At 46.3% G+C, this 26,377-nt stretch overlaps 1 protein-coding gene and 1 non-coding gene across 2 annotated transcripts in view; one reads left to right on the plus strand and one right to left on the minus strand.

Moving 5' to 3' along the window:
* Window positions 1-828: 828 nt before the first annotated feature.
* LOC116870620 lies at window positions 829-935 on the minus strand. Its single transcript, XR_004383266.1, has one exon. It is a non-coding gene; the product is annotated as a U6 spliceosomal RNA (small nuclear RNA).
* Window positions 936-3,923: 2,988 nt separating this feature from the next.
* LOC116870394 (chloride intracellular channel protein 5) overlaps window positions 3,924-26,377 on the plus strand; it is a 95,944-nt gene continuing 73,490 nt past the window's right edge. The window contains exon 1 of the mRNA XM_032862020.1: window positions 3,924-4,124. Coding sequence (XP_032717911.1) covers window positions 4,062-4,124 — 63 coding nt within the window. The 5' untranslated portion in view covers window positions 3,924-4,061. The remainder of the gene's footprint in view (window positions 4,125-26,377) is intronic.

Consider the following 26,377-nt stretch of genomic DNA (forward strand, 5'->3'; position numbering starts at 1 on the left):
TGATTTGCTTAATTTCCAAATATCTAGAGGTTTTCCAGAAACATTTTTTATTAATGCAATTGATTCTATTATGAGCAGAGTTTCATTCTTTGAAACATGTTTACTTTGTTACCCAGCATATGGTTTACTTTGGTGCATATTCCATATGTGGTTAAAAATAGTGTGTTTTCTGTTGTTATTTAGATGGGATATTCTATAAAACTTCATTAGGCCAAACTGCTGATAGTATGGTTTAGATCTTCTATATTTGTGCTGATTTGTTGTTGTTGTCTATTTGTGCTATCAATTACTAAGAGAAAATTTTTGTAGCCTCGAACTACAATTGTGATTTGACTCTTTCTACTCTCAGTTCTATCAGCTTTGCTTCGTGTATTTTGAAGCTCTGGTATTAGGTACGTATTTAGAGTTGTCATATATATATTTTTTTTTAGATATTTTTGTTAATTTATTTATTTGAGAGAGAGAGAGAGAGAATGAGCAGGGAGAAGGCCAGAGGAGGAAAATGTGCCATTTTACAATACATTTTGTGTTTGCTCTTTTTTTTCCCGTCAAACCTATTATATTATTTGAAGATTTCTTCCCATTACATTTTTAATATATCTATTGGCTTTTCACTATATCTCTCTGTTTAACTTTTCTAGTTGTTGCTTTCAGGGTGGTTACAACACACATATCTAAATTTTCTCAATCTTCTTAGAGTTCATAGTTGGCCACTTCAAGTGAAGTATAGAAACCTTACCATTATATAAATCAGTTTACATCTTATTGAAACGGAATATATTGAAAACCCCACAAGACACGTTATAATTTTTGCTTTCAACAATCATACAAAAGTATGGATGTTACACAGACTCGCACGTCATCCTTTCTCTGGGGCCATGCCAATCTTCTCTGTATTGTTCCAACTTTAGTATATGTGCAGCCCCAGTGAGCACTGAAGGTGTTTTTGAAGTCCTTTGAAGGTAAATATTTACCCAAAACTTGCACCAACTTTGTGAAACTATGATTATTAGAAGTACAGTTTATGACCAAGGATGTGTTTTTCTCGGGACAAAGCCATAATTGACTCTAACCAATAATAATTTGACATTAAAGGGTATAAAATAAAGACATGTTATCCTGAACTAAAGCAGAATGCAGATTCAAAAACTAGAAACATGCACAAAAATGTTTTATCACCAAAGCTGATTTTTTGTTTTGTTTTGCAATATGAATGTTTATAATAGGAAAACTACCAGTTATCTGGAGGGATGTCTAAATGGAAGGTATTATCTAGAAATTAAAAGAGAATTGGTCCATTTTCCAATAAGCAGTAGATATCTGGAGAAGATGAAAGAGAAGCTGGCTCTGCTAGATGTAGAATTAAGGAGAGTGGAGGTCATACCAGACACTGTTTAGATCATAGCCAAGAAAATGATCACACATGTAAAGCATCTTTCATCTAAAAATAAATAACCCTCAAAAGCATTTTATGCATATAATTTTATTTACCTCTGCCACAGTTGCTATTGCAAATAGTGTCCAGAGTCCAGAGCAGGGAATTGATGAGTCTATGGGGCACGCAGTGAAGGTATCAGTCACCCTCTGTGCCCTTGTCCTTCCCAGAGTATGCAGTCATTGGCTCAGAAGGTACAGCTGGGAAGGTGACTGTTTCTCTAAAGGCTTTGGTGATGTAAGCCGAAAACCAAGGAGGAGGAGAGGGCAATGAAACCTCATCTAGACTGAGCCGTAGTGTACTGTGAGGGTTGCAAACTTGGGCTTGTTGACTGTTCAGTGAGAAGGAAGCATTGTACTTGGACTTTATGGGGAAACAGCCTGCCATAAAGGGTGGTCTGGATACCACACCATCTTCTCCACCTGTCAGATGTCCGACCAGTCAGGAAGGTTCAGTCAAAGTGCTTTCTGCTTTATGAGGCCTTGCCCTCTACCCACTCCAGCTGTGTTGAATGGTCTGCCTCCATGCTGACTGATAGAGCTCCTGTATCTGCCCAACTCATGTGATAAGCTTTGTCTTCCTTCCGTTTGACGGTTACCCAAAAATGGATCTTAATCTCCATTCAGACCAGGACAGTGTCTTTGTTTCTTCAAAGTGACCTACCCAGTGTGCGCTAAGTTGGAAAGAGGCAGTTAGTAGAGTAGTTGAGAGAACAGGCTTACTCTTTCTGTGTTCAAATCCACCATTTTCTAGCTGGATGTCCAGGGACAAGTTATTGAAATACTTTCAGCCTCTGTTTCCCCACCTTGAACACTGGGATAATAACCCTATTTGTAAAGACTCAACAAGTAAAGATGTACAGTGCTGAGCATTTTTGTCTGGTACATACTAAGAACTATTACTTATTTTTATTACTAAATGATTAAATTTTTTCTTACAAAGCTGTGAAATACATACATATTTGTGAGCAAGGCAAGCCAGAGCACAAACAGGACTAGGAAAGGGAAGGCAGAGAAAACAAACCAAAATTGACCAGATTTCAGATACCAAAGATTTAGTACCTATTTTTAAACGAAGTGAAAGGTGGAAATGCAAATTGGTACAACTGCTCTGGAAAACCGTCTGGCAGTGTTGATTCAAGAAGAATATTCTCATACTCTATGACTTAAAAATTCCACTTAAAAGTATATACCCAACAGAGAAGTGTCCTTGTATTACCCAAGGATGCTTGATAGAATGCTCTTAACAGCAGTATCTACAGTAGTGGTTAACTGGAAACTATGCACATGTTCATCACCTAAAAAATGGATACATAAATGTGGCCATGAAAATGGATGATTTACAACTACACACAACAGAATCAATGAATCTCACAAATGTCATGGTGAGCAAAGGAAGCCAGACATCAAGGAGTATATATAGCCTTTACTGTAAGATTCCAGGCAAAACTAACCTACGTTGTTACAGGTCAGGATAATGGTTACAGGGATAGAAGAGGGGTGGGTGGAAGGGCAGGAAAGGAAGAGAAGAGAGAACAGGAGAAGCTTCCTAGCTAACATTTTATTTCTTCATCTGGGGCTCCATGCGTGGCTTCAGTTCATTGAACTGAGCATTTACCTGCGTTTTCCTACATGTGTATCATACTTCACTGCAAAACAGAGAACAGAAGTAAGAATAGGAAAGCAAGGGAAGGAAAGAAAAGAACAGGGAAAGAAAGGGAGGGAAAAACAAGCCCAGAAGATGAGAAAGACACAGGTCCTGGGCTCTGGACGCATCTGGCTCAGCCTTCTACCTCACACACCAGCCCTGCCCATCCCCACCCCGGTGCCCTGCTCCATTTGCCCAGCACGTGGATGGCTTATATGGGGGGGAGTGGAATCCTCTCCTTCTCTGCCCTCTCCCCAAGCTCCTCCCCACTCTGAGCACCACTAAGTCAGGAAGGGGCTTTCCTGGGGGGAACGCTGGTCTTGGAGTAACTGGTGGAGTGGATGGTGCTAAAGCATCATTAATGAAACCTAAGACTTAAAGCCATCTTTTCTCTCCTCTTTTCCTCTTCGCCTGGGCTCCTTCTCCCTCCCGGTACCTTTCCCAGAAGGTCCCCCTGAACCGGTGGCAGTGGCAGTCCGACTGGGCCGCGCCTGGGGCGCTGCTGGGCTGGGGTGGTGCGGCGGAGCGGGGATCAGAGCCAGGGCCAGGGCAGGGGCCGCGCTGGCGGGGTGCCCCTCCCCCCGCCTCGCCCGGGCTGACCCCGCCCCGTGGCCTCCGGCTATTTTGGGCGCGTTGGCGGCGACGCGGGGATAGCTGACGAGCGCGGATCCTGTGACACCTCCCTGCAGCCCGGCACTTGTTGCTGGGGGACCTGCTGCCATCCCTCAACCCACCTTTCTCCCTTGTCCCCTGTCCCCTCTGGCTTCCCTCCTTTGCATGTGATCTCTCCGAACACTGATCTCTCAGATACTGCTGTTCCCGGCTTGGGAAATAGATTTGGAAAAAAAAAAAAAATAATAATAATAATAAGCGCCGCTCTCAAGAAGGGCCCCGCAGAGCAGGAGCGCAGAGGGCTGGCCCGGGCGCCGCAGAGGTGGCGCCTCCTCGGCCCGGGACGCTGGCCCCGGGCGCCGAAGGCATGACGGACTCGGCGACAGCTAACGGGGACGACAGGGACCCCGAGATCGAACTCTTCGTGAAGGTAGGTTGGCATCCAGGCGCTCGCTGCACCTGTCGCTCCAGCAGTCGGGCTCCTTGAGGCGCGGGCTCACGTGCCAGCGCAGGCAGAGCTGGGACACTGGACCCTCCCCAGGGAGGACATCTCGGCCCTAGCGCTCCCTTGGGTGGCCTTTCTGCAAGCGGGACAGCCTCGCTCTGGATCTCCGGGGTGTCGGGGAGTCAGGCGCAATCCGGCAGGTGGCCGCCAGTCTTCTTGTTGGCCCGCAGTTTGTCAAACCAGCTGCAGGGCCAGTGGATCAGTCCTGAGCCCTGCCCGGTGCGATTTTGGCGAGTCCTGAAGGGTATCTTGAGGTATAAGGAGGTGACAGGCGCATGGCTGGACCCCTGAACCTTTCTTCTCAAATTGGGGGGCACAGGGAGGTAAGAGAGGGACGGAAAGAAAAGGAAACCTTACGGATACAATTTTCTCTGGCAAAATAAAAATAACATCTCTTCAAAGGTCCTTTCTCTCTTCGGCTCAGAGCTACTTCAAAGAAAAGCAGAAGGAAACAAAGGTGTTTCTTGCTTTGTGACCCGCAAAGCAGGAAACAAACACTCCTTTCACCCGCAAAGCAGAAAACAAACACTCCTTTCGCCCACATTACGATTATTGTCATCATGATTCCGCGGGGTAGGATCAGGAAATGCTAAGGGTTGGGCAGTGCGGGAAACCCAGGTGGACTTGGGGCGGAAGGGGATGGAGGAGCACAGTGAAAAACCAAGTTAAGTCGCCTTGCTCCCTGGGTGAAACAATCTTCCCTCAACACTGCTGCACTTCGTTTGCAACCGGTAGAAGGGAAAGGGATGGATGCCGGCTAGGCAGCGTTTCCCGGTCCGCTGGTGGTGTATTGTAAGAAGGAAACATTTGATCAGTCCCTGCTGTGGCCCGACACACCGCAGAAGCTGGGAAACCTGAGGCGGCAGGAGAGTTGCCTCCTGGGTGGTGCAGAAAGCCTTGCCAGGACTTGGGGGAGGGGAGTCCGCTGGCTGCCTGAGCTCCAGGACTTTTCTCAAATGGGGAAAATACCCTTTCACAGCAGTTTTCTTGAAATGCCCAGGTAACTGAGAAGCGGGGAGTCCTTGGTACCTTTCAGAGGTCTCCTGGGGTGCATTTAAAAGGCATCTGTATTCCCTGGAGTGGGAAAGATGTTATTTGGGGTAAATTACCCTGAATTCCAAGCTAATTAAACAGAGAAATTGTCACAAAAAAGTGTAAGACCTACAGAAATCTTGATAACCACCTTCTGGTCTTTGGTATCTTTTGATGCCTAAAAAAATAAACCCCTCAGGTTGTGACTTATGTTACACTTGGTAAGTGGCCTGTCCCAGTTGGCCCAGCCTACCACAAAAGTCTGTTACATTTTCTTCAGCCAGGTGTTACCTTCTTTGGGTTTATTTTTCTTCAAAATTATCCATAGAAATCACAAAATGTCATTTAGTGACATTTGCTTTGCGAAGGCTATTTCTGTCCCCTCAAAGTTGGCCTTTGTCTTGTTTGGTTTTTGCGACCCTTCTAGGCAGGATTACCAGGTCCTTTGGCAGACCTGGGTGATGAAAGAGGTCACGTCCTCTTGCAAGTTTGGCAGTGTTGGACCAAGGGCCAGAAATGGGGGCCCTGGAGCTTGGTGTCCAGGTCTGTGGTCTAGGGAACCAGCAGGGAGAGCTTTAACAAAGCGATGAGTATCCCTGCTCTCCTTGAAGAATGCTATTCTAGGACTTTCTCAGATTTCCTGGGAGCAGGTAGTTTCATAGTGTCAAGTTCCTGAAAGCTATTTGAAACACAAATTGACTCTTTAGAGCCAAAGGAGCCCTTTGCCCCACTACTAGGCACTGAGACAGATTTGTTGGCAGCTTTGAAGGTTTTCTCCATTTATATAAAAAGCTCACTGCACAGCCCCCAGGGCCCCCAAAAGAATTCTAAAATGCCTGTGTTGTTGTTTTGTCTTAAAGGAAAGAGATCCATGGCCAGGCAGGCCTTCATGATTAGCTCAAAAACTGGATTGATTGTGAGACAAAAAGCTGATAGGAAAGCTCTTGATTTTTTAACCCCCTCTTGTTTGACATTCTGGGTTGCAGTTACCATTTCCAGGGACTCACAAAGGCTGAAAATGTTGTGAAGTAAAGATCCCACCCAGGTTATGAACGGTTTTATTTTAGGGAAACAAGGGCCTGATCTATAGAATCAGGTCCACCCAAAGTTGGACGTTTCTCTTAGCTGTGTGATTCCCATGAGAAAGGCCTTCCTGTTGAAGGCATCTGGGGCCTGAGGCATCTTCTGCAGAGCAGGGTGGGTTGGTTTCTAGGAAGCCTCCTGGCTGGGTGGGACCCCACCCAGAGTGGGTTGTGTCATTTTCAACACCTCCTTCAGGGGACCTCCTCTCTACCCAGCTGGTATGCTGGGTGTGTGGTTCAAAACCTGGGTCACTCAGGGAGTTTCAGGGATACACAATTCTATCCCACATCACCTGGTTATCAGCGTCTATTAATTACTATGACTACTACTGCTGGTGCTCTTGATAATAATAATAATAATAATAATAATAAAATGCAGCATTTTAGAATTTCTGAAACATATTCAAATACCTTACCTTGTTCCCTGTTTGTGAGCCTTGGTTCACTTCTGTGAAAAATGAAGGAAACCAATAAATGCGAGTCATAGGGAGTTCGTGCTGTCTGATGTTCAGTGAGTCACAGTTGGCCCCATGTCACAACCTAGGGAAGTAAGAAGGATGATTCTGCCCGTTCGATGGTGAACACTTGTGCTCAGAAGTACGCTGTAAATAACGTTCAGATCCACTCCTCAACTGTTACTGTTTTGACTCCGAATTTCTTCCTCTTTCTTTTCCAAAGACCCGCATGTCTGGCCTTATACCTTCTTTGGCTGAATTAGGCAATTCATTGATACCGCACTAAACCATTCTACTGTCATAGAATGCTGCCCACTGTGCTCTGCCCTCCTTCCAGGGAATTCTAGTAGTGACATTTTTGTTTCCTCATCACCAACGAGAAAGTCTTGAGTAACTCAGCTCTGATATAATATTTCATAGAGGCTCCATGGATGGGACAGAGGCTTGGAGACACAGGACATGAGTTTGGGTCTTGTGCCTGCTTCTGATTAACTCATGACTGAACACATTACTTAACTTCTATGAGCCTCAGTAGCCTCCTCTTGAAAACAAGAGGATGGTTATATGGTTATAAATAACCACAATTATATGATGGTGATCATATATTTTATGGCTCAGACGACGACATTCGGTTTGAGAGTGAAAGGGGGTGCTATGAATAATTAGGCTGGGACAGCAGGTGTCACCAAGAATTGTTCCCAGGCAAATCAGGATGTGTGGCCACCCTGATTATGGGAATACTGTCCCCACGGACATGCTGTGAGTATTCCACAGGAGCAAGTAGGTGAAAGTACTTTGTAAATGAAAATTGGTATAAACACATATGAGTAAAATAACAATATGAATTCCATGGCAAATAAAACCTTTCCTGATCTGCAGGCCCCCGATTTGCCCTAGGGAACAAAAGCCTGCCTCCTTCCTCACTTGCAAGGCTATTTCAAGAATAAATAAATGGGATCATATACAGCTTGGACTTTGATTGTAAGGGGAAGACAACAGGTTCGACAGTTGACAGTGGCAGCCAATGTGGTTTATAGAAGAAAGAGCAAGGAAGTAAAAGCAAAACAGAAAGTGATTTGGAAAAACAAATACAGGATGTGCTGAGTAGGTTAGATCAAGACATTCTGCCCCTCTGTGTTGACTCCTGGACAGCCAGTCCCATCCTGGGACCCAAGAGGTAGAACACCACCAAAGTGGTTGCAAGTATCTCTTGCTGCCAGGGGTGTGAATTTCAATAGAAACCAGTGGTTCTCAACTTTGGATACATAGTTAGATTGTTTTTGGGGGAGATTTAAGGTTTAAGAACTCCTGATCAATTACAGGAAAATCCCTTGGGGTGGGGGAAGGAGACCAGAACCAGATTTCAGGTGACTCCAGGGTGCAGTTCGGGTAGAGAGCCACTGAGTCATGATCAGAGGCAAGTCTGACTGCAGGCAGTGTCTGCCACGGCTAAAATAGGTAGCCGTCCTAGAGGGAATTAGTGTCCAGAATTTCTAACAGCTTCAGGGTGTCGTGATCAGGAGTGTTGTTGATACAGAGTTTGTACCCAATCTGTGCTCAGTTAACAGATGCTGACGGACTATAAAGCTCTATCCACAGGACTCCAGAACAATCCGTGCATGGGGTCGGTCTAGTCAAATAACCATCAATTCAGCTTGGGGGAAATAAAACGGAGTCCTGCCGATTGTTGGGTGGAAATGACTAGCTGTTTTATTTATTGAGTGATCTGGAAGGCTCTGACAGTGGTACAGAGCACATGTCAAGTTGTGGTGACCCACTGTATAGTCATCTGACTTCCAGAACAGACAAGATCAAATCTTGTGGCATTCCCTCTCAGATCCCCACTGCCCTCTGGCTGCCTGGTCCCCTTGGACATCTCACCTAAACATGGGAACATTAGGTTTTGCTGTTCCCTTCAGTACATTAAGCAACTGTTTTTCTTTTCCACGAGTCCGGGTTTGGGTTGGGGTCAGGAACCAATACACAAGTTCACCCGCCGTGCCATGTCTGTGAGTGTGACTTTTCCTGCATGCCTCAGGTCTGGTGGCAGGGACAGTGGGTCTACAGAAGTGGAAGCCCGCTGTTAGCACGCTCAGCTCCTGCCTCCCTGCCCACAGTTCTTGCTTCCCCAGCTTGCCTTTCTCCAGCCGGGGCAAAGACTCCATCCATTTAGACCATCTGGCAAATACCTTCTCATCTGGATTCCTTTTCCGTTGCCACGCAGTGGCAGGAGGCATGGTGGGAGACAGCCCACTTTAGGGAGCAGGCTGTGGGTTTCCAGCTGGGCGGGCTGGAGCAGGCTGCCGTGGCTCTCTGTGCCAATTTTCTTACCAGTGCTGTGCTGATGGTGGTGGGACACGTTTTGAGGTGTTGGTGTGAGCACTAGAATAAGTTAAGTATGAATCTGTGGCAAAAATGTAACTTCTTCTGCAGGCCCAGTATAGCCTCCTTAGGGAGAAGCCAAGACCATGAACTGCCCTTCCTTGGGATGTCCGAGAAGTCACAGGCTCAAAACTGTCTGTGCCTGCCTTGTCACTGGGACAGGACTCAGACCCGTCTCTGAGTGGGAGCTGCGTGTGACCATCACTGGCTCTGATTGTCTGTGCAGAGCTGCTGCTCTGGGAGCTGTAGGCCCACAGAGGTCACTGACTGAATGATGTGGTTGGCCTGGCTGCAGGCGGGGTGCAGATCCCTGGCCAGTGGTTGGGCTTTGCAAGCTCCAGGGATGTTAATTTCTCCTGTCCATTTTTCTCCTTTCTCCTCTCTCATCCCAGGGAGCCCTCACATAGCTTTGGGGGCAGGGCCAGGAGGCCTCAAACCGCTGAGGGCCCCATTGGCTCTGACCTTGTTATTTCGGTGGCTTCCTTCCCTTTCTTGTCACTGGGCTCTGGGCCGGGCTTCACAGGCTCCCCTGGAAGATGTCTATAACTCCAGCCCGTAGATGAGAAAGAAGGCTCTAGAGTCTACATCCTTTGGTTTCAGGAGGACCCATTCCTCCCAGCAAACTTCTAGCTCTGCATAGCCACGGTATTGTCTAGCTGGTCTATACAAACAGCATAACAGACTCTCAATAGCTGGTATTTTCAAAAACTGTCGTATGGGAGACATCTTCATTGGTCTTTGTCATCAGGGCTGGAGGACTAGAAATAGCAAAGGAGCAAAGTGGGTAAGCATGGCTTTCCAGAAGATGTGGGTCAGTGATAAGAAGGTTCTCTCTACCCAGGGCATCTTAGATCTGACTCTGCTTGCATTCTGAGGGAGCAGCTCCAACTACTGGGCAATTTGTCTGCCAGCTCCCTGAGTGTAACCTATGTTGGAAACACATGTGTGGTCAAAGGGTATCTTAGTTCCGAGATGTGAAGTTCTTGAAGGATAAAGACTATAGATAGTCTGTTGTCAGAAGTTAAATGAATCCTTCCTAGGAAAAAGAAATAGAGTTTTAGCTTCTAGAAGCACTCTCTTCTAACGTGAGAAGGTTCTTTTAATTACATTTGGTGTAGCACTCATGGGGAACAGTGGCTAGGCCAATGGTGCTCAGCTTTGGGGTGTGAAAAAGTCATTGCATAACTTCTTTACATGGGCTTGTTCATGCTCTTTCTCCAGATTTTCATATTTAGGAGGATTTGGGTAAGGCCTGGGTGTCTGTTTCCTCATGAAGCCACCCCTGAAGCCACCCCTGAAGCCACCCCTGAGTGATTCTGGGATTCATCAAAGACTGAGAACCACTAGCCTCGAGCATGGGTAAATAGAGCTAAACAAACAGTGGGACATCCAAAGGGCAGCATGAAATCCAGCCCTTCCTTGGGACATGCATTTCCTTGGGTGGGCAAGGCTGAGGCAACAAAGCTTCTTAGCATGAATCATCCGAGTTGACCACAAGTAAACCAAAAAAGGGGGGGAAAGGAATGCATTGCACCTTTCTTTCATAACTTGCTTTTATTCCTTTGTAATATTGTGTGAGGACATTGGAGTGATGAGCACTTTTAGAAGTTAGGCAAGAAGGAGGTATTGGTAAGATAAAGAACGTTGAGTGTTAAGGGATTGAAAACAGTTAGTCAATCAACCAATCAACCAATTACCAACCATGTTTGTGAAGCCATCTTCTGTGGAAACTGATGAGGGGCCCTGGAGAGCAAGGAGGGGAGGTTGCCCACAGTCCACGAGCTTGCAGCTAAGGATAGAGCTTCAAGCAATCATCAGTGCCACATGAGTGACAGGAGATGAAGTGAGGGGTGTAGGTACAGGGACCCATATGGCCTGAGGGACGTTTCCAAGCATATTTTGAGGGGAGGTGGGACCTGAGTTGTGCTTGGAAAAATAATTAGGATTCAGAGAGTGGCAACCATATCAGATTCAGATTTAGCAACAGTATGAGGTAAGGCTGTTCAGGACCCAGGAGGGTAGCTAAGGTTAGCTGGAGAGAACAGCCTATGGAGGGATGCAGCTGGAAAGAAGATAGGAAAAAAAAAACAACAACAACCCAATAATGGGAAGGGTTGTGAATGGCAAGTAAATGGTTTTGGGTCCATCTTAGGTAAATAGGAAAAAACCAGAAGTTTCTACACAGGTGGGACCTAGATTTAGTCCCTCTTTGGAAAGGTTCATATGCGGTATTGCGTGATGGGGTGCACAGACTCATGAACTTGAAGCAAGAAGCCCCAAACTCCCAATTCTGGCACGGCCACAGTTTTGGGTGTGTGACTGTCTTTAAAAGCAAATTTCCTCTTTGTAAAATGGGGTTAAAAAAAATCATAGAGTTTTTTTCCTTGGAGAACCCTCTTAGAAGTCATTTAGTCTGAACTCTTCTTAGCAGATAAAATTCACAGTCTAACCTCTTAGGATACATGGCTGTATGGCTTTCAGGAAGAGAAGTGAGTAAAATGTGAGCTTCTCTGTGTTTGCTGTTGCTCTCGCCGTGACCATGTCAGAAGGAAAACCTTGAGGAAGAGATCATGAGGAGGATTCTCCAGTGTTCCCTGTGAGGTGGCCCTCATGAGCTCGAAGTAGGGCTAAAAGGAGGGATATGCTGTGGGACAGTGATGTGCGTACAAAATAGGGCACAGGCCTTGAAAGAAAATGGTGTGGATATGTGAGGGATGCTGAAACTTAGGATCATGGTAAATTCACCTCCCAAGAGACTGGTTTCCATATTTGGTGAGTCTCTTCCCTGATTTTATCGACACCATGGATGGGCTTGACCATCATTGTCCAAGGTGTTGTGATTGGACTGAGTGCAGATAAATTAAGTGGGCTTGAGCTTAACCTTTTTCAGGTTCATTTTAATCTGAAACCCTATGAATCTATGATAGGGCATCGAGGACAAGAGTAGTTGATGGGTGCCTGTGTGGCTCAGTGGGTTAAGCCTCTGCCTTCGGCTCAGGTCATGATCTCACAATCCTGGGATCAAGTCCCGCATTGGGCTCTCTGCTTAGCAGGGAGCCTGCTTCTCCCTCTCTCTGCCTGCCTCTCTGCCTCCTTGTGATCTTTGTCAAATAAATAAATAAAACATATTTTAAAAAAGAGTAGTTGTTAATGCAAATAATCTTCTGGTATTACAAGTGTTTTGTTTGAGATGATGGCAGGTCAGTCAAGGGCAGATGTCCACCAGAGTGCTGGAAAACCCACACTCAGAATGATGGGAAGGCCAGGACGAGGGGTGTGGGTTTGAAGTTCTGTTCAGAGCTGCAGTTGAAGGAATAAGTTCCCGGAGGAGGAGGAGGGAGCACGAAGAAGTGAGGAGATAAGGACTGTGCTCAGGAAATACCCATTTGTGGGGGAGGAATGAGGCACAAGAGGATCTGGCAAAACTGATGAAGATGCAGAGACTGAGGGAAATAAATGTAATGTCTTAAACGAAGGGAACTATGGGAACAATCGCTCAGAGGCAGGAGATACCAGGTGTCCTGGAAGGACTGAGTTCCGTGTGGCTGTGACAGAGTGTGAAGAGAAGCGGGAAGGTGACAAATATAAGCTGGGGTCCGATCATGAGGCACTTCTGAGGGCAGGTCAAGAGATTTGGACACTTATTTACAATGTCGACGGTTGCATGCATACCACTGGCTTGTGGGGCAATTCTGTTTTAAGGGAGAAGAAAATACTTCGTTGTCTGCAGCTGGTGTGCCTGCCCATGTTGCGTCTGAGGAGATCTGAAATGGGAGGTCTTCGTGGTGTGTCTCGGGCCCCCCACGGGCTGTGTGTGTAGAATTTCGTTGCTGGTTACCCTACCCGCTGTATCAATCCCTACAGACCTTAAGATGGTGTTTTCCTCTTCTGATCATCATTATTCTATGGCGAGGAGGAAAGCAACGAGTATCAGGCTGGAGAAATGACACAAAAGGTGGAGGAAGGATGTATTGTGAATGAGGTCCAACTGGGAACCCATTACCTAGAAGGCAGAGGAAGTGAAAACCATGTCCCAGTTACTATTTCTTAAAAATTCAGTTGGGGAGGTTGTCATGGCAACAGATATACTTTTCTTGATTCAGCTCAAGGTTCCTCTCTCCTAAACACACGCCTCTGCTACCCAGTGCAGACAAGGAGCAGAGAGGCCCAGGGAGTGCATACAGCACGTGGGTGGGGGGCAATCTCACTGGCTTTTTATTCATTTTCACATTCGGGCGCTGTAAGCATTTTGTTAGTTACATCATAAAATCCAGGATCCACAGTGTAATTGGCCTTAGAAACTAAAGGAACCATTTATCTGTGGTCACTGATCACACTTGCCTCATGTTTTTCCTGTGGGGATAAAGAGTTTTGGGCAGGGCTTGACCACAGGACTCTGGGAGAGGGGGACTAGGCAGGCAAAGTTATGTGACCTCCCCTCAGGTGGGTACTTAAGGAGCATCGCAGAGATCTGCTCTGTGTGGCAGGATATTAACAGGGACCAATAGAAACAGGAATCTCCTTTGTATGCTGGAGTTTCCATGGAGGCATTTCATTGGTCGGTGTGTGCCCCCACGGAAACCCCAGCCCATGAACTTGTTCACCTAATAGCTCAGAGCGTGTTGAGTGAATGGTTTTCCCTGCTCAGCCTCCTTCCCCTCTACGCTTGCCGCCCCCTAGGGCTGCCAGCTCCTCTGCGGGACTCTATGTTTGCCAGCACACGGGGGAGATGGAAGGTGGGGGATCATCTGGAAGATCTGCAAGGTCTGTGACAGAAAGTGGCCAAATCATTGTCCCCTGCTTTCTATAGTCTTGAACTCAGGTATCATCTAGCTGTGTTCCTAGGAAAAAGGGGAGAAAGTTGGTGAACAACGAATCATTCTCCACCATAAAAATGATTTATTTCCTTGTTTCTTACCACCACGTTACCTCATCACACCTTCCCGCTCATGGCATCATGCTGCCTGCAGCCTGTCTCCCCTTCTGTCTGCCAGGTTTGATGCCATTAGCTTAATATTCCTTGAATACTTTATCACACCCATTCCTCTACCTGCCAGATCAAGTTCATTGCATCAGCCTGGTATTGAAGAGACTCCAGCCAGGCCAACACTCCCTCTCCCGACCTTCTTTTCCCTGCTCCCTGAAAATGGTTCCTTGGGTGTCTGATTGTCACTTGGTGATGCATTGGGGAGCCTCTTCCCTGATTTCATCCTCACACCCTACCCCTTGGAGGAAGAAAGAGATTTCATCTTCATCACAGACAAGGTGCTTGCTGGGCACTGCATATCATGCTGTTCATCACAAGAGAGGGAGAAACCCGGAGATCCTGACTCCAGAGCTGGGCAGTCCCCCCAGAACAGAGTTGCTCGGCCCTGCATGGTCCTAGGAACCATGGGGACACTTTCCAAACTCCAGCACTAACTCATGAGTCAGAGTGTTCAGGGGATGGGGTCCCAGACGTCTGTAATTCATTAGTGCCCCGTGATTCTGATGCACAGTCCATTATGGGAACATGGCCTGTAAATTCACGAGGGTCTATGTGAATATCCAGAACCCAGAGCAGTGAATCTAAGGTGGGAATTTAAGGCCCTGTGATGCACAAATGTGGGAGAGAAATTTGAGGGGCAGTGGGTCTTCCAGCTGTTCTCAGGGCATCCCAATGAACATAGTATCTCGGTCACCTTACATACTGGCCCATGCCTTTAGAATCTGCTCTGTGCCTTATGCAATTGTAAAAACAGGCATGTTTCTGGCTTTTGGTTTTTTTTTTTTCCCAACTGCTTATCCTCATCCCCAGATCAGAAGGTGCTTGAAATAGAAGATGTTGGGGAAGAGATTGAGAAGATGGCAGGGGGCCAATGGGTGTGGGCAACGGAGGGAAACAGACTTAACTTTGAGGTAGAGAACCCCGCCCTCACTCTCCAGTCCTCTTGGGTGCACTGGCTGTCTCTGCGTTTCTGGAAATCAGACAGTCAGTTTGGAAGGTGAGTAATAATAGCCGTGACTGTGTCCTCGTCTGAATACCTTGCTTACCTTGACTACGTCCTGTTCTTACTCCCAGTGTGCGGATAAGAAACCGATCACTCAGAGAAGGTGTGTCCCCTGACAGAGGCCACAGTGCTAGGACACGATGCGACCGGCTGCAGACCCCACCCCTGAGCATCAGGATCTATGTTCTCTCTATTACCTCATTTCCCCCACCACCTCCCAGCTGGTGAAGACAAAGTATACTAAACCTAGAGTAGGATATGTAAGGCTTTGTTTTTCCTAAATCCTCTGTGGGTCACATGAACAATCCAAGGTCAAGTCAGAGTTCTGTAGTTAGGTAAATACCAGGTAAAGGCTTTAGAGCCACCTAAAGACCCACCTGTTCTCAACTCTCCTCCCTACTTCTCTGCCACAGTAGCATCAACCCCTTGGTTTAAGGCATGGCTCCCAAAGGGCCTTTATATATATAGATGTTACCCAGAATGGGCTACACATGGACACTGGGTCGCCAGATGTTACATTAGCTAGGATTACTTATCAGGTCAGGCAGCAAGAGGAAGAGGATCAGAAGCAAGTGTGGAGAGAGACCAGGAGTCTCGCCGTGTGCCCTGGGCACCGAGTGCTGGGTGTCTGTCAGGGCAAGGGTGAATGGTGCCTGCTGTGTGATGTGGGGGTGGCTACGAGGGGCAGACTTTGTCCCCTTGCTGGTTTACCCAAGAGCAGGGTACTGACCAAAACGTCTTAGGGTTCTAGGGTAAGCTTTGAAACTCATCTTTGCAAGGCTGAAGCCCTTGACTTGAAAGAAATCTCGAGTGTGTTCCAGTCAGTCCTTACTCCACTACTGAGAACCAGACTCAACCACAGATTGATGGTAGAGTCCTGCAATAAAAAAATTACAATGTACACTGAAAAGAAAAAAAATAAATAAAAATTTAAAAAATAAAAAAATTACAATGTTCCATGGCATTATAAAGATAAAATAATTATTTGAAAGAAAATAAACCATGTTATTCGTGGAATTCAGTGAATTCCATGAGTCTTCATAGGATTCCAGGAGCTTCCAAGGAGCATGGTATGGGACATTGAGGTCCAGAGAGGTTAGGATTTTATAATGCCACACAGCAGCGTGGCGAATAGAACTATTGGCTGCGGTTCACCATGTGACAGCCCAGCCCCACTGATGCTAGAGCCTTTCTGAATCATTCTGAAACACACGACATGGTTGAAGGTGACAAAGAGCAAAATGTAACAGGGACTATGCGAAATACAATTTTTTGAGCATCTGCTCTGCTCCACACATGGTGCTAACCGCTCTGTTTAATTCAGCATCCCTGCGGCCACGGTACCATGGGGTAGGTGTATTGGGAAATCTGGGGCTTGAAAGGTTTACTTTTTACCGTGGGGTCCCATGGAACGTGGTAGAGCTGGGATACCAACCACAATTTTCAGTGTACATTAATAATAAAAATAACAAAATTAAAGTCAAAGTTCTTGAAATACCTTTTTCCATGTGGCAGCTGTTTATTGAGGTCGACCAGATGCCAGGCCAAGGCTCCGTTAGGGAATAAGCTGCAGAAACCAGGCACAGTTGGACCCTTGTGGAAGTTGCAGCTTGGGAATGGAGAGGGCGGGGCATGCTGGGTAGGCAGGAGGACTGTGACCCAAGGGCAAATTACAAGGCCATGGCAGCTCCAAGCAAGGGGACCAGGTATCCAGAAGGCATTAAGCCTTGTTTTACAACACATGCAGGGAAGGACTTGGGACTCAGTTCAGAGGTGGGACTTGAAACAAGAGTTCCAGCCAGGCTGAGACAGAGGAGGAGGAGGATGCTATCTACCTCTTCCCCTGCTGCCAGGGAAGATTCTGGAAGGGGCAGGTGATGAAGGGAACCCAGGTTCTCCTCCCCTATCAGAACTGCAGGAATTTCTCTTGACACCACTGAGAACAGCCCTGGAGGACGCTTGCTGGCCCCTCTCCCACTTTAGGTCCCCTCAAGGGGCTATTTGCACCTTATCTCAGCCTGATGCTCTTCAGAAAGCATTTTTCTACCTGGGTGCCAAGAATTACACTATCAAGGGCGAGGCACCTTTCATTCCAGAGTGGGAGATAAATGGCCCTTGGTGGGAATGCGTGGCTGGCTAACACTTTGGAGGGAAAGAGGACCTCCCGATGTGTAACCAGACATCAGTCAAGGAGGGAAAAAGAGAGGTTTTCAGTGCACCAAGTTGCTGAAGGGTTTGTGACATAGGGAAAGGAGAATCTACGAGGAGCTGGAAAAAGAGGCCAGAGATGGAAGATAAATGTCACTCTTGTCATGGCTCTGCTCTCTGGGCTTGGTGCTAATTTACTTTAGTTGGGTCCAAGCGAATAGGAACAGTAACCACCTTGAAGTCAGAGATGAAGTGGATCCTCTCCTCAGGGCTGGCTGTTTCCTACAAGGGAGTCTGTGCGCCACCATCTTGATATGGCTACGTCTAGAGGTTGCATGTATCATGCATACTCTATGTTATAACAGTATGTTGAGCATGTGGTATTGGGCATACACTGTATGCTCCAGTCATGCTATTGCTAAATAATATATGTATATCTGCATTTATCCCACATTCACCAAATACTCGTTGAGTAACAGAGCAATACAGTGGAGCTCAGGGAACTTGGTTTTTGCTTCTGCTTTCTGGCAGCCTCTTACTTTGAACTGGTTGTTTGGGTTTCTTCATCTCTAAAACATGGGGATTAGATGAAAGGTGAGCTGAGGTCCCTGTCAACTTGAAAATGGGTCCTTTGATTTTACTGTGTACTGAGCCACGTGCCGCTCACTGCCACGTGCTGCATCTCTGGGCGGGGCTCGGACATCTGTGCGCTGGGACAGGGACCTTGGGATGTCACTGTGTGAAAATACAACAATGACATCATCGCCAAACTAGTTTTGCACACCGAGGGAGACAGGTAAGCGGTTCGGGTGGGTCTGTGAGGCCTCAGCTGCTCCAGGAGGCTGATTTCCTGAGGAAGGAGAATGTTGTCTTCTGAGGCAAATGTTCCTAACAGCGAACTACTTCAGGCACTTTATGCCTTTGACTCCCCTGTGCCCTTGACTGAGACACTTGGCCTCTCTGGGGAATTTTTCAGCTATGACATAGGTGGGACTGCATTCCTAGGCCTGCTGGATCCTGGCCTCAACTCCAATTGTGTACATTCATGGAATCCACTTATGGTCTGTGGCTGTTGTTTACTTATTTTGATTAACTTTCCCATTAGCCAATTGTATTGTGTGTGTGCATGTTTGTGTATGTGTGTGCGTGTGGGTGTGCGCAGGAGTGTAAATGTGTGTGCATGCCTTGTTTCCTCATACTCAGGACTTTTCTCTCAGCAGTCTCAGATACTGGGATCTGGCAGAAAATTGGTTCTTTCCGATGCCAACAAGTCTTGATAAAGGGCACTTGGACTCATTATTCATATGCTCATGTACTGGAGAATACTTTCAGCCGATTTCAATACTGACATGCAGAGCCCACATTTGTCCTTCTCCCCTGTGTCCCTGCACTGTGTGGGACCTGCTTCTTCACAGCAGAAGCCAGGAACTGACTTTCTGGACCAATTCCTGTTTGCTTCAGTTAGCTAGAGTGTATTCTGTGGTTTGCAACAATGAATCCCTATCAGTATTTCTTTAGAAAAAAAAATTGCACAACAGAATCTTCTTTGAAGTCTTACAGATCCTAGGACATCAGTGATAAAACCTTAGAATGTCCTATTAGGATATTTAACACCGAATATTTATTTTATAACTTCAGTAAATTCTTTGGGGGTGATTTTAATAAAGTTCGTTCCAAACATAGGTCCAGGGACGTGGAATTATCTGACTCACCCGGCCAGCCTGGGGTCGGCTGGGGTAAAGCAAATCACATGGAGGAAGTCGTTTTCCACTCTCCCCATGCCCTTTAGTGTTGCCAAAGGGCAGCCTTTTCACTGAGTGAAAACAAGTTACCATAATCCCAGAGCGTCCTTCTAGAGTTAAGAATAGTAATATTAACTAGCATTAATTAAGTGCTTACTACATGCTTCCTAACTGCTTTACATTGCATAATAATACTACTACTTGTAGCCCTGTGGTGCAGACGATGAAACTGAGGCACCAGGGGTTAAGTGGCTTAACTGAAGTCCCATAGCTCCTAAGTGTTCCCAGCCTACCACCTCCCCGAAGCAGTGCCCAGAGGCCAGGGCAGGCTGCGTGGTGTATGGGGGGAAAGGGACAGTGTTCCCTGACCACCTCAGGGCCTTTCTACGACTTCCTCTTCTTACCCTTCTGAATACTGTAGCAGACTTGGATGTTGTTCACCATCCATATCCCAAGTTCATACAAACAAATTAAAAAGGCACTCGATACACATGGCTGTCATTGTCTTCTGAGCGGGTGAGTGGATGGACGCATGCCAAGAGCTGACATGGTCGTGGTTGAGGGTTCAGGAGAACCAGCTGCGCCCTCAGCGAGCTGTGGCACCCAACATGGCTGCCTTCTCTCGCTTGCCCAGATTCATCTGCTTCTTTCCCCTCTCACTAGACGTGGAGTTGGGTAATATAGGTCCGGTGAAATACGAGTCACTTGACTGAGGAACAGCATTTCAGATGGTCACCCAAAAGCCTTACCCTCAGCCTCCTGATCTCCCCTCAGCCTGTCTTGAAGATGGGACCCTAGTGAGGACATCTACTGAGCATGCACCCTGCTTTCAGTCAACCGCATGGAGAAGAAAGTAAACTTATGCTGAGGGCTGATTTTAAGTTTTAAGTAGGAAGGGGACTGATTTTAATTTAACATATGGAAGAACTTCCTTGCACTCAGAGTTGTCAAACAGAACAGATACCTTGAGAGAAGTGGTGAACTACCCATGAAGGATGTATTTATTTACTTAAGGATTTATTTATTTGGGGGGGGGGGCATGTGCATGAGTGGGGGGAGGGGCAGAGAGAGAGAATATTCCAGCAGACTCTCTGCTGAGCGTGGAGCCTGATGCAAGGATGGATCCCAAGATGCGTGAGAAGGTGACCTGAGCTGAAACCAAGAGTCAGACACGTAATGGACTGAGCCATCCAGTCGCCCTTGACGATGAGAGGTCGGAGGACTTCCATAGGGTTTGGTGTGGAAAGAATCCATGTATTTGGACCTAGCATGTAATCTTGGGCACATAGTAGGTGTTTATTACACAGTAGCAATCGTTAGCAAATCTGTTCCCACTCTCGCGGCCTGTTATTTTAATCTTCTTGTGGAAAGATTATTTCATGGAAGACATTAAATTGGTCAGTACCTATTACATGAAGGGTTTGTTAAGGTTAGAAATGTGTTAAAATGAGGCTCTGCTTTTGCCATGCTGGAGGTACTCAGAGGAGCAAGGGAAGGGCTCTCTCTCCTGTGTCCTGGGGTTGCTGTAGCTCACATAGGAGTTGATGTGCTCAGGCATCATATTTGGTTTAAGTTACAACAAAACTGGGCCGTAAGGCATTTGAAGGCAGTTGCACTAACCTTTACTTCCACATCCCCCATGAGTTGTTGTGAGACCTAAACATTTGTCAAATCCTCGAGGAGTTTCTCAGAGATTGATTGTTTGTTTAATAAAATCTTGCCAATCCTGGTGACCAGTTCCAGAAAGTGTTAAATATGCTGATGGTTTTCTTTTGTCCAAAACGTGTTCTGTTCACTTACTTTAAAATAGATATGTGAACTTATTAGTTGACAATGGCAATGGAAAAATTAGAATTTCAGGAAATTTCCTTTTATATATAATTAGACATTTTCTGCTCCTGTGGATTTTTGAAATTTCTCCCAACTCTGAAAATTGGGAAACGAGGTCCTGCCCCATGAGCTTAAATTGTAGTGTTCCCCAGCTTTCTGACTGCAGACATTTGTTTTCTATAAGAACTCTGGACCAGAGCTGCTCTCCTGGTTGGCTGTGACAGATGGGATCCTTTCCTGTGGGAGCTGTGTAGGTCTTTTTCCCAGGAGTCCCTCCCTGGTGTTGCAGGGTATCCCATAGGGGATGCAGAGCTGGAGCGCTGGGCCACTGGGTCTGGGGCTGCCAAGGCAGAGTCAGGGTTAGGGATGGGACGTACAGGCATGAGCGCCCCTGATGTCACTGAAGGACAAAGTTGATCAGAATAGTCCAAGACAGGGGCGGGGGTTTGCCTTACATTCTTTGGGACTCCTGATCCAATTTTCTCTTCTCTCACTGCCCTTTATCAACCTTATCCTGATCTTTGTCTTTGCTCTTGTTAATTATTTTTGCTGTGATCAGACCATGTTTTGGTTTAGAGTGATAGCAAACCTTTTTGGGAGTAGGTAGGATATATAAAATCCATAGCATAAAATTAAAGTCTAATTTTTAGAAAAAGTCTTGTTACACATTTGTACAGCTAATACCTGTATCCGACCAGGCTGTCAGGAACCACTGTTGAGTTCTTGCGCCCCATCTCAGTGACCTCCTTTGTCATCCATAGTGACCCTCTGCTCACACTTACTCCTCTGCTTACTTCTGTGATATATTCCTGACCCTCCTTAGAAGGCACCCAGGGAGTTTCAAGAAATGCTAACACTTGGCCCTACTCTGGACCAATTCAATCAGAGTCCCTGGGAGTGGGACCCAAATACCCACATGTCTCAAAACACCCTTGGTCATCCTAACTGCAGCCAAACCAGGCATCACTTGTTTAACCCATCAGGTCCCTCAAAGGACTGCACGTTAGAACATTCCAGGGAGCTCCTGAAGAAGACCAGCCCCTAGACTCCACCAGGCAACCCAAGTGTGCAAAGAGAAATCTGTATTTACTGTCGCATTCATGCCAGACTTTTCCTTTGCAGCCTCTGGCTTGTGGACACACCATTTTCTTTACTTGAAGAGTTCTCTCTTTCCTTTTCCCATTCTCTTCTTAGAAACCAGCTCAGGATTTTTGCTGTTTTAAAGAAACCCTTTTCTGATTGACATGAACCCTTGCCTTCCTCCCCTGGGGTCTTGTGCCCCTGTCTCAGTTCATAGGATATGATATGGATTTGCAATACCAGCTTTGTGTATGATTAAAATAGGTGTGATTTCAGGCACACCAAGAAAAACTCCCAAGTTTTTCTAAATATTGCAGCTACCCCTTGGAGACTGAAATGCTTATTCCACTTCTGTGTGAGAGAAGCATCTGAGGTCAGATATGGGGTGGGATGGTGAAGGTGGGGTGAGGAGCACACACAGGATGGTAGAGCTGAACATCTGTGAGCCCTTCCTGTCCGGTGAGCAGCTACGCTGCGTCAGGCTCAGGATAGGAGATGAAGGACACCGTCCCAGTGAGCTTGCTCCCTGTGAGGTAGACAGTCACTCAGCAATTTCCACACCTCCCTCGCAGAGCTGTTGGGAGGATTGAATGACTTAATGTCTGCAAAGTGCTTACAGTAGTGCCTGGCGTGTAGTAAGTGTTCTGTAGAGGTTGACTGTTCTTTTTTTTTTTTTTTTTTTTAAAGATTTTACATATTTATTTGACAGAGAGAAAGAGAAAACAAAAGCAGAGGGAGCAGCAGAGGGAGAGGGAGAAGCAGGCTCCCCACTGAGCAGGGAGCCTGATGTGGGGCTTGACCCCAGGATCCTGGGATCATGACCCAAGCCGAAGGCAGACGCCTAACTGACTGAGCCACCCAGGCGTCCCAGATGTTAACCGTTATTATTTGGCTTATCACATAGCTAAACGGCTCTCCTCATGCTCTATAACATTAATTTTTTTTTTCTTATTAAGGTATAATTGATGTACATCATTATATTTTCTTACTTTTAAGATTTTATTTATTTATTTGAGAGAGAGAAAGCACAGAGGGAGGGAGAGGGAGAAGCAAGCTCCCCACTGAACAGAGAGCCCAATGAGGGCCTCGATCCCAGGACCCTGAGATCATGACCTGAGCCGAAGGCAGAGGCTTAACCCACTGAGCCACCCAGGTGTCCCCATTATATTATTTTCAAGGGTAAGAATAATGATTTGATATTTGCCTATATTATGAAATGATCACCACAATAAGTCTAGTTAACACCCATCAGCATACATCATTTTATATATATATACATATATATATATATATTTCTTGTGATGAGAAATTTACAACTTACTCTCTTGCCATTTCTTATTTAAACCATCTGACCTTCATTTCTTCCACAAACACTTACCTTGACGTCGTTTCATTTTATATCAACAGAGGTTCATGGAAGGCTATTAGTATTCCATGTGGTGGGCTCAGAAATGACAAGAATAAGTCAGTGTGTCTGCCTCTGATCAGACTGGAGGGGGAGATACCATGTCCGCGCATGCCCACCCCCGAGAGAGAGCAGCCAGGAGCTGGGGCCATGGCAGGCATTCAGGCGTGGAGCTGCCATTTCACGCTGAGGTGTGGAGGACGGCTTCTAGATGCCTGGCATTAGAAGAGAAGCCTGGAAAAGAACAGGACCGTAATGCTAAGAGGCCACACCTTATCTCTTGGCACCTAGCCCTCTACTTGGGCATCACCCAGGCTGCCATTGCGTCCTTACCTCATGAAGTAGGTCCTCTTAGAATCCAAACTTTAAGGATGGGGAAACTGAGGCTTACAGAGGTGGTCACCACCTCTCAGTATCTCAGGGGGAATATGGTCAGGCAGAGAGGAACGGGGGGTGGAGAAAACATTCCAGGTGGAGGGAGTAATGGAAAGTTAAGACCGAGCACGATAGTTTAGTTACTGGAGTGGGGGTGGGGAGGTCCAATGACAAACCCATTTTGGCCATGTGCAGAGGAGGACTAAGAATTACACTGGAGAGGTTGGTTGTCCAGATGATAATCACATGATCTGATGTTTGGCACCCGTCGTGGTACTGGAGCAAAGTCTGGAGACTCCCACTGTGCCTGCCATCAAGCCATTAATGCTGGAAGCTGGGGCAATCCAAAAGGGCCCAGGCCAGGCGGCCAGGTGGTCGCAAAGTACAAGAATTATTAACTAGTTATTAAACTAAATCAGTTGAGTTACAATTATTGTTAATTATTGTTACTATCATTGCTGGTTTTGATTTTGAAACATTTTGGGGAGCGCTGGTAGAATATATGTAATCAATACCATGACATTGAAGACTAATTTTTAAAAAATTCCTTAAAAACATATAGTTGCTCTCTTTATTTGGCTTTGAGCTACCAAGACCTAGAAGCTAGTGCACCTGATGCTCTCCCATTTGTGAGAGCAGGAGCTGCTTCCAGATGGCATTTGAAGCCTTACTTTAAGGGGCCAGAGGCTGTCCTCTCTCTCTCAGTCTTCAGTAGAAGAGCCACTGACATTCTTTTTGATTTGAAATTTTAGAAAGACTATTTCCACAGTGATTACTTTGTTATCCTCACAACATCCTTCTGAGCTGAGTAAAACTCATATAATTATACCTTTTTTGCTGATGTGGAAAATAAGACATCCCCCACCACCGCCAAAATGAAAATAAGAGATTAGCCCAAATTTACAGAGCAGGTCAGCCAACTAGAGCCACAGAGCCGGTGGGCCTGGCACAGCTTCACAGAGACCTGGCTGTGGCCGGCGTGGCGAGGCTCAGGGCAGGGTCCAGAGTGTTCTGTGAGAGGTCTTCCCAGGTGCTGCATTAGAACGAGGACCCTCTGTGTGTAGGGAAGCTTCTTTTTCTTTCCCTCATTGCTTCGTCCAAGAGTTCAACAGATGGGGTAGAGGCAGACCCTGTCTTCCCTCCATCGTACCCTATCTCTAGGAAATGACTTCCAGAAGCAGCCGTGTATTTGCTTCCCTTTGCTGTGTAACACTTGCTACACATGTAATGGTTTAAAAGCAATGCATTTATCATCGCAGAGCTTTGTGGGTTTGGAGTCTGACATTAGCTTAGATGGGTTCTCTGTTCAAGACCTCCTCTGGAGCTGGGCGTCCTTTCCAAGCCCTCGTGTTGTTGGCAGAAGTGGGACTGAGGCGCTGAGGATCCTCACAGTTGCCTGCCACATGGGCACTTATAATCGCTGCTTGCTGCTGCTGCTGCTGCTGCTGTTTCTTCTTCTTCTTCATCCATCATCTTCTCCTCCTCCTCCTCCTCTTTCTTCTTCTTCTTTTTAAGATTTTATTTCTCTACTTGTCAGAGAGACAGTGAGCACAAACAGGGAGAGCAGTGGGGCAGAGGGAGAAGCAGGCTCCCCACTGAACAGGGAGCCCGATGGAGGGTTCCATTCCTGGACCCTGGGATCATGACTTGAGCCAAAGGCAGATGCTTCACTGACTGAGCCACCCAAGTGCCCTGTAACAACTTGATTCTTTAAGGCTGGCAGGAAGTCTTTCCCATGCTTTCTCCTGATTAAGTAAGGCCCACTCAGGACAGTCTCCTTTTGATTAAATTAAAATCAACTGATTTTGGGCTGTGGTTATGTGCAAAATTCCTGCACCTCTACAATATTCTGTTAGCTAGAAACAAGTCATAGATCCCATCCACGCTCAAGGGAGGGGATCATGCAAGAGCATAAATGCTAGCAGACAGGAGCCATAGTTAGTGTGAGGGTCACCTTAGAGTCTATCTGTCATAGGTAGATTGAGCTAACTTTCCTCTACATATAATAACATTAGCCAAACCCTTCATATACACCGTCTTCTCATATCCCCATGACTGCATGGGGAAGGAATTGTTATAGGCCCATTTCACAGTAAAGGAAGCTGAGGTTTGAGACCCAGTCCCTTCCTCAGGTTCCCACAGTTCGTAGTAGCACAATATGCTCTTGAATTCAGGTGTGTCGGATATCAACCAAAAGTCTGTGTACCACTTAAGTGAGTTGACAGACAGTCTTAAAGTCCCCCTAGGACACCACCATATTGGGAACTAAAGTTTTATTCTAACCTTCTTGGATGCTTAATGCTTACCTACTTTATTTTTCTTCCCAAGCTTAGATCAAGAGTACACCTATGATCTTGGACTTGGCATCATTGGGTTTTCTGAGGGACAAGGGACACTACTACTACATAACAGGGCTTTTTGCATATATTCCTTTATAACCGTTCTGCAGTGTGATTGTCATTATCCAAATTTTTGCTACGAGGAAACTCAGGTGCAGGCTCAGGGAGGTTGTACGTGACATTGGACTTGTTATAGTTGTCAGGAGTTATAGTTGTCAGATGTTAAATCTGCCATCTTTCTATCACACTTTGTTTCATCTGGCACCCATGGGCCAACCCAAATCATTTTCTAAAACTAAAAGGAAACACAAATAAACA

The sequence above is a fragment of the Lontra canadensis genome, unplaced genomic scaffold (genome assembly GCF_010015895.1).
Source record: "Lontra canadensis isolate GAN:19392208 unplaced genomic scaffold, GSC_riverotter_1.0 scaffold23, whole genome shotgun sequence".
Taxonomy (NCBI): domain Eukaryota; kingdom Metazoa; phylum Chordata; class Mammalia; order Carnivora; family Mustelidae; genus Lontra; species Lontra canadensis.